Source organism: Phocoena sinus, chromosome 1 (genome assembly GCF_008692025.1).
Source record: "Phocoena sinus isolate mPhoSin1 chromosome 1, mPhoSin1.pri, whole genome shotgun sequence".
NCBI lineage: Eukaryota > Metazoa > Chordata > Mammalia > Artiodactyla > Phocoenidae > Phocoena > Phocoena sinus.
The window spans coordinates 4,730,520-4,747,435 of record NC_045763.1 but is presented as its reverse complement, the minus strand read 5'-3'; the positions used below and the strand labels follow the sequence as shown (position 1 = coordinate 4,747,435).

The window sequence follows — 16,916 nt, the reverse complement described above, 5'->3', positions numbered from 1 at the left end:
AATCGAGTCCAAAGCCATGTGGTTTATTGGGGGATGGGGCCAAGGGGGCTGGGGGCCGGGGGGTGTCGGCGAGGCGGGGAGGACTACGTGTCACAGTCCTCGGGGATGGCGGCCGTGATGATGAGCGAGGGCTCCATGACGCCCGGGCCCGGGAAGGTCTCCTCCGCACACAGTCTCTGGCCAGGGAGCTGGGAGGCCAGGCCACCCTGGGCCAGCGACTCCACGATGACCTCAGCCGAGCCCACCTCCAGCTCGGTGGGCGGCTGGAGCGCCACCACCACCATCTTCTCGTCCTCGATGACCAGGTTCCGGAGCTTGCGCTGCCGGGGGTTGTAGTTCTCCACCCGGTCATGGATCTCCATGTGCCTCCGCAGGTGGGCCTAGCGGGACAGACGCTCAGGCTGGGCACAGAGGCGTCTGGGGGAGGGGCTCAGGGGCCGGGGGCGGGGGCAGGAGGAGGCTGGCCCCAGGCCTACCTGCCGGGTGAACTTGTAGCCGCATTCGGTGCACTCGAACTTCCTGACCCCCTTGTGCCTCCTCACATGCACGCGCAGCTGCTCCACGGCTGCAGGAGGGAAGGGCCCAGAGTCGGGGCGGGGGAGGAGACACAGCCCGCGGCGGTGGTTCTGGGCCCTGCCAGGCTCTCCGGTGCCACCCTGAGGCCACTACTGCCCAGGGCCCTGGAGAGCCTCCGCCCCTGCCTGCGGGCCAGAAGCTTCCACAGCGGAGGAGCCTGTGACAGCCCCTCTGGCCCTCTCTCCCCAACCCGGGGCTCGCCCGGGGCAGGGCCAAGGCACCTTTGAAGGTCTTCCCGCAGATCTGGCAGAAGTGGGGCCGGCCCTCCTGGTGGCGGCTGGCCACGTGCCTCAGCAGGGGCCCCTTCTCCGTGAAGCGCTGCTCGCAGAACTCACAGCCGAAGGGCCTCTCGCCGGTGTGGGTGCGGTTGTGCTTGTCGAGGCTGGCTGCGGGGACAAGGTGAGGGCTCAGCCACCGGGCCTTAGCCCCAGGACAGGGAGGGGACGGCCTGCCTCACCTTGGGTGCGGAAGGTCTTGCCGCAGAGGTGGCACTGGAAGGGCTTCTCGCCTGTGTGCGTGCGCAGGTGCATGTTGAGATTGGCCTTCTGGGTGAAAGCGTGGCTGCAGAACTCACAGACGTACGGCCTCTCGTTCCTGTCCAGGTGGGGACACGGGCAGAGGCGTCACCGAGGGAAGCGGCCCCCTTGGCGCCACTGCAGCTGGGAACACGGGCCGGCCCGAGCCACAGAAACAGGCAAGGCTGAAGCCGGCCAGCCTGAGCCTTGGGAACGGGCCGGGCTGCTGCGAGCTGCCTGGTGGAGAAAGGGCTTGGGCAGGGCTGGGAGAGGAGCACGAGCCCCATCCCAGGAGCCACGGGAAACTGCGAAGCTGCCCGGGGGGGGGGGTAGGGGCGCCTGGTCTTGCCTGGAATCCCCTCCCCCCAGCCTCCATGGCCCAGCAGGCTTGCTCATCCCGCAGGCGTCACCCAGAAAGGCTGCAGGCACCAGACTCAGGGTGGGGGGCCCTCTGGGGAGCGGCCCGCGAGCCTGGAGGCAGCAGCGGGGCCAGGCCCTGGGGAAGGCGGCCCACGCCACCTGTGCTTGGCCTTGATGTGCATCTGCAGGCCGTTCCGGCTCGACGCCCGGTGGCCGCACTCCTCACACACAAAGAGCTTCTCCCCACGGTGCTTGAAAGCCTCGTGCAGCTGCAGTTCCGTCCGGGACAAGAAGCACTTGGCACAGGTAGGACACTAAGGGACAGGGTGAGCAGGGTGAGGGTCAGGAGGGAGGGCCGCCCGGGAGCTCCACGGAACCCCCTGGACCTCTCGTGGCGGAAACCGCACTGCCCGCCCACTCTGGACGCGGCCCGGCGTCGGAGCGCCCGGCCCCAGTCCTCAGGGCCCTCAGGATGGCCTGGCACTTACCGCGTGGGGCTTGGGCGCTCCGTGCAGCTTGATCATGTGGCTCTGCAGGTCCTTCTTCTGCATGAACTGCTGCGAGCAGGAGGCGCACTGGAAGACAGGCCGCGGTCGCCTGAGGCCCCCAGGTTGCCAGGGCGGGAACCCCAAGGCAGGGCACAGCCCGAGATGCTCCCGACCAGGCGTGAAGGCCACACTGGGGAGGGCCTCTGGTGCTACGCCCATGCCGAGGCTGAGGCTGCCCTCCGCAGAAAGAAACAGCAGCCCCGCCCAAAGATGCGGGAGCACCGGACACGGGACACGGGGACACGGGAAGGGAGGGCAGGGCTCCTCGACGGCTGGTGAGGGGGAGGCCCCCCAACACCATCCCAGGTAAAGGGCTAGGCGGGAGGCCCCCAGCCCTGGGGACAAGCCGAACCTGACCTTGTAGGGCATCTCCCCCGTGTGAGACACCATGTGCAGCCGCAGCTCCATCCTCCGGCGGAATGTCTCCTGGCACACGGAGCACGTGAAGACCTGGCAGTGTGAGGGGCAAGCGGGACCGGCGTCAGTGGGGGCCTCTGCCTCGACGACAGCCTCCGCCAGGGCTTCCACTCGCTGCTGGGAAGAGTCTGCCCGGGGTGGAGGGGGGGCGGGGGGGGCGCTAGGGTGGGAGAGGGCAACACATAACCTGCTTGCCCTGACGCTAACCCTCGCTGAACGCTGCAAGCCCACCACGCCAGGCTGGGGGCCAGGCCGGGGACGGGGCCGCAGCCTGCAGGCGACAGGCCTCTAGGAAGAGGTGGGGGTGGGGTTTAGCCGCCGAGTCACACGGGCCAGCCAGGGGCGTGGGGGGAGGTGGCCAGGTGGCCTTTCTCAGCAGCCACCCCCCACCGAACTACCCCTTCTCCAAAGCCCAGGGACCCAGGCAGGCAAACCCAAAATGCCTCCTACAAAGTCCCTCCTGGGCTTGTGCCGCCCGCCCTTGGGACCTGTGTCCCTGCCACCTGTGCCAGGAAGTGGACCCGATGATATCCAAGGACCCTGCAGCACTTGAGTTTACAGTCCCGTCTAGGCCAGTCTCCTGGGGGCCCCTCCCAGGTGGCAGAGAGACAGAGGCCAGCATGCCCTGCCCGCCAGGACCCGGGCCGGCCCCCAAGTACCTGTTCCGAGCGGTTCATGCAGTTTCGGGCTTCGTGCTCCAGGAGGTTCTCCTTCCGAAAGTAACATTTCCCGCATTTGGGACACTCGAAGGGTTTCTCCCCAGTGTGTTTCCTGCTGGGAGAAGCCACGGGGGTGTCGGGGCTGAGCGGACCTGCCGCCCTCCCTCACCCAGGCCCCCTCCAGCACCTCTGCTGACAGTGCTGTGCTCCGCGGCAGAGGAAGACTGGACTTGGGCCGACGCCTGAGGCTCTCCACGAGGCTCGGCCAGACACAGCTGGTGAAGCTGCAGGGCTGAGCCCAGAAACCCTCCTCCCTCCTGGAGACTCTGCAAGGGAGGGCACGGCACAGCTCCATGCTGGAGGGGCCGTCCCAGAGCCACAGGCAGCACCTCTCCGAAGACAGAAATGATCCCGGGGCCCTGACTCCCTGGAGAAACCACGTAGTCTGCCTGGAGCTTCCATGGGCTCAGCCTTCAAAACCACAGCCAGAATCTGACCACCTCACCTGGCCTCCATGCTACCATCTAGTGCGGCCACGCCATCCCTGGGCCGCTGCCTGGGCCTCCTACCCATCCCGTGCTCCACGCCTACCTCCCGTGGGGTTTCCACTTCAGGAGCCAGACGGGCCCTCAAGTACAACCAGATCGCACCGCCTCTTTGCTCACAACCCTCTAACGTTTGGCATCTCACCCTGAGAAAGGCCTGGGGGCCTGTGAGGGCACTGCTGGCCTGCCCCTTACCTTGCTGGCCCCCTCCCACCCCAGAGCCTCTGCTCTGGCCCCTCTCTGGCCCAGAGCGCTCTCCCCAGCCATCCGTTAGGCAAACTTCTTCACTTCGAGTCTGCTGGATTATCTCCTTTCTTTACAATCGCAACCTGACCCCACCCTGAACTCCCCAGCCCCCTGGCACTGCTGTCCTTTTCTTTTTTCCCATGGCCTTCATCGCACTGCAGTCTCTTATCTGGTAGTTCAGGGTCTCATCGCCCTGCTGGAAGGCAAGCTCCACAAGGCCTCTTTGTTCTGCCCACTAAGGTATCCGGTGCGCCAGCCACCAGGCAGACAGCTCACTGAATGAGCTAAATGAACCCTGACTTCAGAGCCCGGGAGTGGTGTGGAGAGAGCTCCGACAACCTGCCAGAGGCCAGACACTCCTCTCATCCTCTGCTGCGATACTGACTGTCCTTGTCCCCCGCCCCAAAGACCTCAGGAGGCCATCACCCCTTCCCAGTTCTCAGGGCCGGTCTAGCAGCCTGCAGCCCAAGGTAAGGATGGGGTCGGTGCCTGTACCCAAGTCTTACACTGGGAGAGCGTCCAGGCAGACACAGATCACCCCAGGGTGACTTCCCCAAATGCTCCACTGGCAGCAGCTGCCCCCAGAGCAGGGACAGCAAATGGGCTTCAGCCCCAGTTCCAACTCCATTCGGTCGCTAGTGGCTTCTGAGAGTGTCATACTGAGAAAACATGTATGGCCCAGCCTGGCTTGGCAAGAAATCGCACCAAGTGATGTTTTGGGCTAAGGAGGGGCAAGACTAGAAAGCGTGTCACCTAGTTGCCGTCCCTGCAGGCCCCGCAGAGAGCAAGGCCCCTGGAGCAGCGCCTTCCAAGAGGACGCTCTGGGATGATGGAAATGTTCTATGTCCGTCCTGTCGATTCGGCAGCTGGGACCACGTGTGGCTACTGAGCCCTTGAAATGCAGCTAGTGTGACTGAGGAAATGAACTTACTTAATTACTTTGTTTTAAATTAAAATAGCTTCGTGTGGCACCTGATTACCTTATGGGACACGGCAGTTTTAGACGAACGGTCTCTCACGCTCTGCTCACACCTCAGAGCTAACCTGTCCCCGGAAATGTGGGTGGCACCAACCCTAAAGATCGACATCTTGGCCCAAAGCCCACACTGCCAGGCTTTAGAAACACCGACAGTCAGGCCACAGCCACAGCACGGGGCCGCAGGCTTCTCTCACCCCCTTGAGAAAAGCCAGCTGGAGGTCAATGTTCGCAGCATGTGGAACCTGTTACTAAGGCGTCCACAGACCCACTCCAAGCAGAGGGCTCGCAGGAGGGCGAGGAAGAAGGAAGCCAACCAAGGTCAGGTGCTCACTCCCCGAAGGCCAGAGGACGCCAATGCCAGGCGCTCTGTGGGTCTGAGGTGGAGCCCCTGGCCCCTACGCGGCCCAGAAGTGGGGATGCGGGCCCCCTCCCCCAACACGGGAACAGCAGATGGGAAAAGAAAATAGAAAAACAGAACGTTTACCTGTTGTGAACTTTTAGATAATATTTGCTGAGGAACTTTTTATGACATGTGGGGCATTCAACCGGCACCGCTGTACCTTTTCTGTTCTCAGCAGGCTCGGCTGCCCGGGAACCTGCACTCAGGGCTGGCTCGGCAGCACAGGGCTTTCTGATTACGTTTGATTTCCTCCTGGTCGGCACAGTCTCAGTCTCAGAAACATAATCGCCATCCCCATCATCCTCAACTTGAACCACCACTTCCCACTAGAGCAGAAGAGGCAGCAGGAGGGAGCGAGGTCACCAAATTAATCAGCAGGGGTGCTGGGGACGGATCTACGGGGCAGCCAGCTCCATCCAGTTCCATCCCAAGTCCCAACCCAGGCACCTCCCCAGACAAGTCCCTTCACCAGTGACTGTTCCCTTCAGGGTCCCAGGGCAGGCAGCATCCGAATCTCGGGTTTGGAGAGCAGGAGCTCTATTTGTGGGTAACTTGGAAGTCTGCCTGGATTTCACTACCCTGGGAGACACCTGATGCCGCCCGCTCGACCCCAAGAAGCTGGCAGCCACGAACACGACTTGCAGAAAGGTCGGCCTGAGGATGCAGGATGGAGCTGGCTTCCTACATTTGGAGGAAATCTGTTCTAAACCCACAAAACAGATTCTACCTTAGGGTCCAGATTATCCCGGAAAAGCGTCAGTCTCTCCTCCCCACTCCTGCCTCCCCTGCTCCAGCATCCTGGGCACAGTACCTCGTTACTCCCGCCCTGCAGCTGGACACCTTCAGCCTCAAAGGGCCTTGGGGGCACTCTGCAATCCTCAGGCTCCTTGTTCTCAGGGGGACTAAGCTTCAGAGCCTGCTTGAGTTTCCCACGGAGGAAGGAGGGGTTCTCACTCTGAGGAGGGAGACCGAGCTGGGGCCTCTGGAGGCTGGGACTACCGCTGAGCTCCTGATCCCTTGGGGTTTGACCCAGCGTCCTCGAAACTTCCTCTTCCTCCAAGCTTGCTGGCTCCTTGAGGTGGCTGTTCACATCCCGAGGGGCGGGTTTCCCCAGCCCGCTCTGGCCAATTGGTGCCTCTCCCACTGAGGCTTTGGGCTTGAAGCTCTGGCACAGCTCTACAGCCTCTGGCACCCGCAACTCCCTGGCTGCCAGGAGCACCTGATCCCGGTTCCCCGAGGTGAGGGCGAGGTGGCCAGTGTAGAAAAAGTCCAGCAGGAGGCCAAAGATCTCCGCGAAGCCGGCAGGGAGGACGACACTGCCCCCTGAGCCATCCCCATAGAGGCTCTGGAAGAAGTGGCTGCAGCAGGCGAGGACACTCCAGTGCGCCTTGAACACCAGACCCCCCACGTCCAGGGTGGCGTCGCAGTACTGGCCCCGCTCCCGCTGCTTGTTGAGCTCCTGCAGAACCCTTACACTGTGCTGGACGAAGGAGCCGTCCATGGTCCGTCTGAAAGGGAGAAAGCAACAGTGATCCCCTGCCCAGTCCAACCGAGGAGTAGTAAGAGAAAGCCCCTGGATCTGAGAAGAGGGTAAGGGGAGGCAGACTCTATTCAGTCACATTTATTACAACCAGGGCTTAGTTCAAGGTTAGAAGGTGCAAGCTGACACAGGAACGGACTGAAAGCCTCCCTGGGGGCCGGGGCCAAGTAAGCAGCACATATCGGGGGTGGCCAGAGAGTGTGGTGGCGGAGGCGCAGGCGGACTAGGTGGGGACAGAGTCGGGAAGGGTGCTGGTGGGAGGAAATCAAAAGTTTGAGAAAAGAGGCGGGGGACCAGCGCGAACTCATCAGCCTGGCACAGCGAGAGGGCCCGACGCAGGGGAGGGTGGCGGAGGCAGACAGGTGAACGGGGCCCACGCCGCGCCCACACGTCCGGAACGGCCGGGCGGAAGGCGGCCGCGGTCACACTCCGTCAACAGCCACCGCGGCCCACAGCGCTCCTCCCTCGACCCGTTCCTCCCGACCTCCTCACCCGGGCCGGTCCTCCCTAAGCCAACCCCTCCGGCCCCAAGCCAGGTCGCCCTAACAGCCCAACTGACCAACTGCCCCGGCGTTAAGCGCCGGGCCGACCGTACAGAGACAACGACGCCGCCGCCGCCGCCGCCGCCGCCGGACGTGACGTCAGAGCGCGCCGGTCGGGGCTGGATGCCTCCGGCCCCTGGAGGCGGTACCACGTAGATAACAGCCAATGGGGTGCAGGGAAAGGCGGGGCCAGCTCCGTTCCCTCGGCGCTGGGCCCGCCTCCTGGGGTTGCCTAGCAACGCCAAGCTGCCGGTTGAGTCTACTCCCCGCTCGGAGTCCCGAGGTTCCGGCTGCGGTTAGCCCGGCCGCGCAGCGCCCTCAGGCTTGAAGAGACAGCGCCCTACCCTCGCCCTAGAAAGGAAGCACAGCCAAGACGCACCTTTCACCTCTTTATTGGCAGCCAGCGCAGCCCGGACTGAGCTCTCCCGTGGGCTTACACTTCCCAAGCCAAGGCTGAGGAGCCCAGAGGCCTCCCAGACACCCCAGGTCCTGGGTGCCCCATTCCACCTTCAACCCTGAGAGCAGTAGAGACTTCCAGTCCACCCTGCCCCGGCTTGACCCTGCCGGATCCACTGGTCAGGTGGAGCCACAGCGCCTGGTGTAGTCCTGGGTGGAGGCCTGGAAGTGCTCGGTGCTGTTGAGATCCGGGCAAGCACAGGATCACATAGCACTTGGGGAGGAAATAACCGCTGAAGCCGCCACTCAGGCTGCTCGGCTTGGCCAGCACGCTGACCGTGGGCAGGTGCTTGCCCTGGTAGACACTGGCCATGGTGAAGAAGGCGATCCAGGACATGAAGTTGAGGAGCAGGCTGAAGGTGACACATTTGACCTCGCTGTAGTTCTCTGGCAGGTCCTTGCCCAGGAAGCTGCAGGCAAAGGCGCTGACCTAGAGGAGGCCATTGTAGGCGAAAGCCAGCATGAAGCCCGGTGGGTTAGCCTCTGTGCAGTCAAGCACCGCCAGCTGAGGGAAGGGCTGGTATTCCCTAGGGGGCAGTGGGGTCCACACCGCAAGCCACGTTAGACAGATAAGCAGGTGGGTTGTTGAGCTGATCACCACCAACGGGCCAGCACTGTGGTTTTGGACCCACGCACGGAAGAAGGTGGGTACCTTGGCAGAAAACTTGAAGATGAACACAAGTTGGAAGGAGCGGATCGTCAGGCAGGACAGGAAGATGGCAAAACCAAGGGCAGAGGCCTTCGCGCAGCAGGCATGTGGGCAGAGTGGGCTCCCCAAAGAAACCATAGTGGCCGCAGCTGCCCCCCGCCAGGGAGCCCAGCATGAGGAAGCACAGCCGGCCTCCAGCCGACCTCACCACAGGCGTGTCTAGGTACCAGGCAAACAGGCCAGCAGTCCCAGCCGCCAGCAGCAGCAGCAGCGTATTAGCTGCCAGGAGCACCCAAGAGATGGGCTCATGCCAAGTCAGAAACACCACGGTGCATGGGAAGCAGGCCTGGCTTCTCTCAGGTGCCCACTCTTCTTTCCCACAAGGTTGGCAGCTGTAGGGGTCTGGAAGGGAAGGCAGAGAGGGTTCCTGAGAGCCGGGTGAGCATAGCAGGAATGGGGAAGGGAAGGGAGGCCGTGCAAGCCCGCAAGGTTCTGGGAGGGCTGTAGCACAGGAGCTGGGCTCTGCCAGGCACAGCTCTACCAGGGGGTAGCCCTGGGTGAGGGCCCCCAGGCCAAGTGTTTCCTCAACATGCCTGTGTTAATTACAGATTGTGGAGACACCTGGATCGGTTCTGTGTGGCTCATGATCCCGTGAAACCCAGAAGGGGTTTGCAAACCAAGAGCTCGTAGAGAGGGCCTTAACCCACATAACCTTGAGGCTATGATCCAATGCGAGCAGCCAGCCCCAAAGGAAGGGTCTTTTCGTCTCTCCCCAGCACTCCCACTAGCCAAATCCACCTGCCTGAGCTGCCGCTCTGTGGTTTCTCTGAGTTGACTCTCTCAGGAAAGAAGAGATACATTCTCACACCCGCAGAGACAGTAAAAGGAAGGCACGTGGCCCCTGGAGTCCAGCTCTGGGCTGAGCCCTTAGCTACCTCTGTTTGCTCTCTGGTCTTGACCTTGCATCACTGGGTAGAGTATGCTTTTTGTCCTGCTGCAGACGTGCTAGTAGCTGCATTCAGGCCAAGCTCTTCAAGGTGTCAGCTGTCACTGGCATGGACAACAGAAGGGACTTCATACAGATAACATGGGAGGGCACAAAGGGAATGATAGCCACATCTGTTTGGATAAAGAGGTTGAACTTAGGGGGACTTCCCTGGTGGTCCAGTGGTTAAGAATCTGCCTTCCAATGCCGGAAACACGGGTTTGATCCCTGGTCAGGGAACTACGATCCCACATGCTGCGGGGCAACTAAGCTCACATGCTGCAACCACTGAGCCCACATGCCACAACTAGAGAGAAGCCCATGGGCCACAACGAAAGATCCAGCATGCCACAACTAAGACCCAATGCAGGCAAAAATGAAAGAAAAAGAAAGAAAGAAAGAAAGGAAGGAAGGAAGGAAGAAAGGAAGAAGGAAAGAAAGAAAAAGAAAGAAAGAAACTCAGCTACATATGAGGGCTTCAACTGCTTGTTTCTTTCTGCTTGATCAGAATTCAGTCTGATAGAAGGTGTCCCCCAACCTGTCCCTAACTGGCAGCAAAGTGACCAGGGCCCTGGTTCTGCACATGTGTGGCCCAAGGGGGGTCCTTTCATCTGCTCTACAGACCCTAGGGGTGCTGGGTGTTTCGCCCACTCATCACTGGGTCACTCACCACTCTTGTTGAGGAAGGTCCCGGCCTCACAGAGCACACACTCGAAGCAGCAGTGGTGGAAGCCCATGATCACTCTCTGGTCCCCTTCAGGACAGTCGCTGGAACACACAGACTGAGGTACCTGCAAGAAGCCACAGGCTAGGGGCTTCCCTGGTGGCGCAGTGGTTGAGAGTCCGCCTGCCGATGCAGGGGATGCGGGTTCGTGCCCCGGTCCGGGAGGATCCCACATGCCCACATGGGATCCCTTATCCCACATGAGCAGCTGGGCCCGTGAGCCATGGCCGCTGAGCCTGTGCGTCCAGAGCCTGTGCTCCGCAATGGGAGAGGCCACAACAGTGAGAGGCCCACGTACCGCAAAAAAAAAGAAGCCACAGGTGTTCTGCAACCATGCGGAGGGGCCCAGCTCAAGGGACACTCGTTCTTAGGATGGAAAACTGGATCTCTGGGCATCCGCCTTTGCAGATTACTCCCAGGGCAGAGCCCCTGGTTGTGTGAACCAGTGACGACCGGGCGTCTGTCTGTGAGCCTGTGGAGCTTCCCTGGCAGGGCTGGGGAGAGTCATAGTGGCCTGATACCTGGGATCCCCTCTCCTGCTCTGTGTCGACATTGTCCCTGTGCTCCAGGCTGCCTGTCAGGCAATCACCTGGTGAGTGACCATGTCCCCGTTACCCAGTTGTCCTTTCCATGCCACTGGCTTTTGATCGTATTTATGTCTAGCCAAACTGGAGACCAAAAGGAGGAGCCGACGACCCTGAAGGTCCAGTTGGGGCCACTCCAGTCCCAGGCAATTATAACTGCTGAGGGGGTCGCCATTGTCATTAAATGTCACAATGTCCTTGTGTAAAAGGAAATTCACCTTGAGTATCTGCTCCAGAAGCTTAAACAAACAGGGATAACGGCGCTGCCATAGCTGGCACAGGCTGCTCCTCCAGGACCCACTGGGACCCAGACGGCCCAGGAAGCAAGTGCGTGGGGCCTTGCTGAGCTTCCATCTGGGTGGTTTCAGCCCATCTGGAAGTTCTGGTCCTTTTCTCAGGCTCTCTCCCCTCCTAGGAGGCCCCTTCACCCTCCTATCCAGCCTCCTGAGAGGAAGTCTCTAACAAAAGAGCCCTTTGCAGAGGTTTCAAGCCCTGGATCTGAGGCATGGTGGGTGGGAGGGGCCACAGTTCAGAGAACAGAAGACAACACGAGCCTCAGAGAAGGAATCAGCCTCCAGGCGGGGCCTTTGTCCCCGACCCCTTCCATTTAGGGTAGCCGAAGAGGAACCGCTCTGCTTGCCCCAGGAAAGCACCCTGATATAGGGTGCCAGCGGCAGGTTAAGTGCCTTACCTGCCAGGGGTAGACCCAGCCTCTGGAACAGACTCCAGAGGCACAGCCCAGGAGCTGGTGGAGGCTGTGAGCCACGGCATAGACAGCCTGGTAGATGTTGTAGGCGGAGCTCATGGAGAATGCTCCAAGTGTGAGCATCTTCTGTGCCTCGAAAGCCCAGCACTCTCTACAGAGCTGGTTGCTGCTGCACCAGGAGCCCCTGAGGCAAGGCCCAAGGGCTCCTTTGTCTGCCCAGACATAGGCCTCTTCAAACTCCTTCAGGCCAGGGACACGCCTCTGTGCTGATGCCCCAGATCCCAGGCACATTGCTGATGTGTCTGGAGATGGCCCAGTCTTCTGAGGCGATCCACACCTCGGCAGTCGGCTTGGCCAGCACCACGGACTCAAAGAACACCCTGGCCAGCTGCCTGCTGGAGCAAATGCCCACGACCGCGGTCCTCGCTTGGGCCAGGCAGCGTATCACGCTCTGCATCCTCTCATGGCCCGGCTGGGTAGAGAAAGGCACAGTGTCCTTGAAGGCAACGTAGATGCCCTGCTGGGTGGCCTGGTCCTCCAGCGCCTGCACCCCTAGCTGCCTGTAGTCACCTTCGCTGCCCACCATGGAGATCCAGACCCACCCGAACCTCCGCGACGGCAGCGTCAAGATCTCCACCTGGCGCTCATCACTTGGGATGGTGTGCAGAAAAGAGGGGCAAAGCCGCTTCACGCTGAGCGTCACGCTGCTGGCATCAGAGCTGACCTGTGGGGTTCAGTTCAAGTTCTGTGGCATCAGCCTCGAATGAGGGCCCCCCCAGTGCCAGCCCTGTGCTGGGCGCGGGGACACGGGGAGGATGGAGACAAGGTCCTGGCCCAGGGTCTCAAGCAGAGCACCACTTGACACACGAGGCTAACAGGTTACATGTCAGGTAGGGAGCAGGTCCCCAGGGAGACTTCTGGGAGAAGAATGGGAATCTGTCCTGTGGACAAAGGGACCACAGCCGCTTGCAGGGAGTGAAATGGTGTGTGTGTGTGTGTGTGTGTGTGTGTGTGTGTGTGTGTCCCTTCAGGGACTTCCACTTGGCTGGAGGTCAGATCCAGGAAGAAAGAGAGCCTGAGCAGGTGTGTCTGGTCAGGGTGGGAAGCCTTAGCCCCCTGCTGCGGGGCTGGGGCTTTATCCTAAGGCCTCAGGGTTTAGGCAGGGAAGTGACATCAGACTTGTGTTTTAGGAGTGTATCTCTGATTAGTGAGGAACGTGTTTAAAAAGGCTCAAGGCCAGGCGAATTCCCTGGCTATCCAGTGGTTAGAACTCCAAGCTTTCACTGCTAAGGGCGCAAGTTCAATCCCTGGTCAGGGAACTAACAACGACAACAAAAAGGCTCAAGGCCAGAGTCACAGAGAACTCCTAGGACCTGAAGGAATCATCTAGATGAGAGGGGAGGGCAGTCAGTTAAAGCTGCGGCAGTGGCCATAGAGAAGAAGGGACAGCTGGCAGCGGTGAGGGCCCCCTCCCCGACCGACCCCCGGCAGAGGCCGTGGAGATGAGCTAAATGTAGGGGCAGGGAAGGGAGTGAAGGTGGGACTGCAGGGTTTCTGGCTTCCCTAGAGACAGTCACTCTGCCACACGGGCCAGGCAGGGGATGCAGGAAGACAAGAGGCTTGTGTTACGTGGGGAGGGAAGTTCATCTGGGGGCCTAATGGGTCCATGAAGTGGAGACGCTGGGCGCTGGGCGAGCGTCTGGAAATCAGGTTGGTGCTCAGGGGTCAGAAGGGAGGTGGAGATAGGAATTTCAGCCCCGTCCTCGGCCTGCCTGGGAAGGGGAGGGGTCTGCCCTAGGGAGTCACCGCCTTCTCAGAGGAGATGGGGGCTGGTGGTGGGGGCAGAATTCTCTAAAGGAGACCAAGAAAGAAGTGCCCCAAGTGAAAGGGTCATAAATGCTGAGGGAAAGTGTCAAAATGGTCAAATGGAGGGACTTCCCTGGCTGTCCAGTGGTTAAGACTGCACGCTCTCAATGCAGGGGGCATGGGTTCGATCCCTGGCCGGGGAGCTAAGATCCCGCATGCTGAGTAGCATGGGGCCAAAAAAAAAAAAAAAAAAAGATCAAATGGATTAAAGGCCACCTACTGGGCCCTGCACCAGCCCACCTGAGTAAGACGGTGCTGGGTTCCACCTCCGGGCTGGCCACCTGAACCACGTCCAGTCCCTACCCAGCTGCACCTTCCAGCACCAGCTAGAAGGGCAGAGTGCAGGGCAGCGGAGGGAGGAGTCAAGGCAAAGAGGGAGAAGCAAACAGGAACAGAGGACTCTGCGGAGAAGCCTGCATGGAAGCAGGGCAGGGTTAGCCAGGTCTGAGAGGAGAAGCGCCTGGAGGGAAGAGGAGGACAGACAGACGGGCAAGCGTGTGGGTGGGGGAGGAGGCCCAGGGAAAGGTCGATGAGCAGAGTAGGGGAAGGAGGGGGCTGGCCCGCACAGGGACAGATGCCACACCTCTGAGCCTGAGTCTGGGGGGCTGGGAAACAAAGGGTGTTCAGTTCTGCACAAAGGTGATAGGACAGCAGGAGGAGAAAGAAGGGCAGAAGTTTCCGAGGAGAATGGATTTTCCAGTGAGCACTGAGGCAGGGAGTCCTGGAAGCGACGCTTGGACAGGAAGGAATGCCAGGCAGGTGACTAACGAGCAGTGACCGCCCAGGAGGTCCAGGAGTCCAGGCAGGCCTCAGGCACGGCAGCTCCTGCCCACCCACCCCAGCCCACACTGGACTTGGCAGGAGGGGAGGTGAGCGAACTGCCAGGGCGCCAGCTTATCAGGGGCATCAGGAAGGGGCTCAGCAGGGCTGCAGTGGTGGCAACATAGTTGCTGGTGTCGGGCCCAATCACTGCCACAATCGCGGGGGAGTAGTGGGCAGGGTCTCCTTGGCTCTCCACGTAGCGCGGCCCTGGCGGGCTCAGCGTAGCAAACACGTTGGCTGACTCCGAGCACCCGTCGTACGGCTTGTACCCCAGGGTGACGTTGGGCAGCAGGGCGGTGGAGTTGTTTATCTCCTCGATGCCAAACTGCATGGCCTGGAAGAGGTGGCAGCCGTGGCCATTGAAGGTGCTAGGCCTGTAGGGAAAGCCAGGCTGAGAGCTGAAAAGGGCAAAAGGCCCTGCTGAGACCCTCTGGTCTCCTGGAACCCCAGGCTTAGGGGGTAGAAAAGAACCTCTGAGGTCATCTGTTCAGCCCCCTACAACCATGACCTCAGTGTGGACCCTGTGGCACACATGGTTCTGTTGACAGGCCTTCGGAGAGGTAGGGGGCAAATTGGAGAAATACACATACCATGCCCACCTCCCCCCAAATAAGCATGTTAGCACTGAAAGGCTCCCAAGTCCTGTAGGAGAGAAACCTGCTATATTAGGGTTCTCCAGAGAAACAGAACCAAGATGAGATACATACATATATACATAGAGAGAGAGAGAGGGAGAGGGAGACAGAGTGAGAGAGAGAGCAAAGAAGAGAGGTTTATTTTAAGGAATTAGCTCATGGGATTATGGGGGCTGGCTAGTCTGAGATTTGCAGGGCAGGCTAGAAATTCCCACGACACTTTATTTTGCAGTCGAGGCTGAGGCTGAAGGTGAAGTTCTTTCTTTTTCCGGGGACCTCCATCTTTTTCTCTTAAGATCTTCAACTGTTTGGATGAGGCCCACCTACATGATGGAGGGCAATCTGCTTTACTCAGTCTATTGATTTAAACGTTAACCACATCTATGGGAATTCTCTGGTGGTCCAGTGGTTAAGACTTCACCTTCCAGTGCAGTGGGTGTGGGTTCGATCCCTGGCTGGGAGCTAATATGCCATAAGCCTCACGGCCAAAAAAACCAAAACGTAAAACAGAAGCAATATTGTAACAAATTCAGTAAAGACCTTAAAAATGGTCCACATCACAAAATCCTAAAAATAGACAAATATTAACCACGTCTAAAAATACCTTCACAGCAACATCTAGACTGGTGTTTAACCAAACAACTGGGCACCAGGCCCTAGCCAAGTTGACACATGGAATTAACCACGGTCCATGCTTAACCTTGTTTAACTAGTACTTTTCACTGGGACACTCATGCCTGTGATGAGGGCCTGTGTTCCTCATGGCCTCTCTGGGAAACACCGACAAGGGCGCACTGGGGACACGATTCAGCCCTCCTTGGAGAGTGTGCCAGCCTGTTCCATTTCCCAGCCTCTCTGCTTGTTGCTAGGCTCTCCCATCGTTCCTATCGCTTCTGTCCTTGAGTCACTGGAAGGAAATGCAGTACCTCCTGCTCGTGACAGCCCATCAGTTACCTGAAGCCAGTTTTCCTATGTCTCCTCCTTGAGTCTTTTCTTCCCAGGCTCCCATCTGTAGCTCTTTGGGCCAGTCCTCCTGCGCCAGGCTTTCCAGAACCTTCCTCCGGGGCCGGCTGTCAGGTGTGCTTCATGTTTCGGGCATCCTACTTTTGAGCTATGATACATCTTCAAGCTGCCCAAATCTAACACTTGGATGGATGGCAAGAAACTATCTTCTTTATAAGAAAAGCCGTTGTTTTTTCTACCTAGACTGTTGACTTCACGAAGACACCAACCTAATTTATCTTTGCTAAGCTCCTGAAGCATCTACTGCTATGTGTTCCCACATGGGGGGAAGCTTCCCCTGGAGGACTGTACTCGCCATCTGGGAGACTAAGGAGTGTGAACTTGGGGAGGAACGGGGTGGGGGAGGAGACGGAGGAGGGGAGAGGCCATGCTTGCTTAATCCTTGCCATCTAGTTACATCACAAAGCCAGGAAACAACTGGCATGGAATTAAAAGACAAAGGACTTTAACAGCCAGGGCAAAAGGACATATTACAAAGTGGAAACTGTATTACAAGGTGCCAGGGAAGGGGCTAGCTAGCACTTGAAGGTGGCGCCTGCAGGTTGGGTAGGGACTGGAGGCAGCTCAGACGGTCACCCCAGAGGCAGAACTGGCAGGGTCTTGCTGAGGGGGGCTGGCAGAGGGCCCCGTAGGCATGGCCCCCCCTAGGTGACAGTTCTGCTGACCCCTCACTCACCTGTCACAGAAGGTCACTGTGGGTCTGCATCTCACCCCTAGATAGTCACCGTGGAGAGGAAACTGGTCCGCAAGCAGGTAATCCCCAGGGAGGCTGAAGTCAGAGGACGCGGTGCTGTGGCAGCTGAAAGCCCAGCAGCAGGAGAGGGAAAGCTGCAGGCAGATGAAGCTCGCCCCCCAGAGTAACATGCTGGCCAGACCTCCCTGCACCTGGCATGGCCGCGCCGCGCCCTGGGACCAGACCGGGCCGTTTAACTAGAACGGTCGGCAGCTGCCCATGTTTCATGACTTCATGCTTCCCAGTTTCATGCCTTTGAAAGGGGTGGGACTGGAACCCAGTTATAGGAAGCGGGCTGTTTGCCTCCAGCGTCTGGGCCTGCAGTCCTCCTCAGGAACCGGGCAGGGTAAAGGCACAGGTGCGAACCAGGTGGCACCCACTGGCCCTTCCTCTGGACGGTTGTGGG

The 16,916-nt window shown here is 59.7% G+C and overlaps 2 protein-coding genes across 3 annotated transcripts; both read right to left on the bottom strand.

The window, feature by feature from the left end:
* Positions 1 to 4: 4 nt before the first annotated feature.
* Positions 5 to 7,434, bottom strand: ZBTB48 (zinc finger and BTB domain containing 48). 2 transcript variants are annotated; one of them, XM_032604640.1, is made up of 11 exons: positions 7,345 to 7,434; positions 6,057 to 6,753; positions 5,330 to 5,571; positions 3,076 to 3,190; positions 2,357 to 2,449; positions 1,940 to 2,026; positions 1,611 to 1,765; positions 1,034 to 1,170; positions 798 to 962; positions 477 to 565; positions 5 to 380 (listed from the first exon to the last, which is right to left on the bottom strand). In XM_032604640.1, exons 2-11 carry the CDS (start codon positions 6,744 to 6,746, stop codon positions 84 to 86), a joined length of 2,070 nt encoding a protein of 689 aa, XP_032460531.1. In that variant the 5' UTR covers positions 6,747 to 6,753; positions 7,345 to 7,434; the 3' UTR covers positions 5 to 83. The 2 variants fall into 2 exon arrangements, with proteins under 2 accessions (XP_032460531.1, XP_032460539.1); XM_032604648.1 differs by having other exon boundaries at positions 8 to 380; positions 3,076 to 3,187.
* Positions 7,435 to 7,903: 469 nt separating this feature from the next.
* On the bottom strand, positions 7,904 to 16,641 carry TAS1R1 (taste 1 receptor member 1). Its single transcript, XM_032606809.1, is given in 10 exon segments — positions 7,904 to 7,975; positions 7,977 to 8,517; positions 8,519 to 8,834; positions 10,088 to 10,208; positions 10,757 to 10,874; positions 10,876 to 10,964; positions 11,417 to 11,708; positions 11,710 to 12,150; positions 14,188 to 14,493; positions 16,454 to 16,641. Coding segments are annotated over 10 exon segments (2,484 nt in total).
* Between the last annotated feature and the right edge of the window lie 275 nt (positions 16,642 to 16,916).

Bases quoted from the DNA above. Each gene is read 5' to 3' on its own strand.
- ZBTB48 (XM_032604640.1), bottom strand. From the start codon at position 6,746: ATGGACGGCTCCTTCGTCCAGCACAGTGTAAGGGTTCTGCAGGAGCTC. The intron at 5,572-6,056 runs GTACTGTGCCCA...CTTCTGCTCTAG, and splicing joins TGCAGGGCGGGAGTAACGAG to TGGGAAGTGGTGGTTCAAGT. The intron at 1,171-1,610 runs GTGGCGTGGGCC...CCACCTGGACAG, and splicing joins CACATCAAGGCCAAGCACAG to GAACGAGAGGCCGTACGTCT.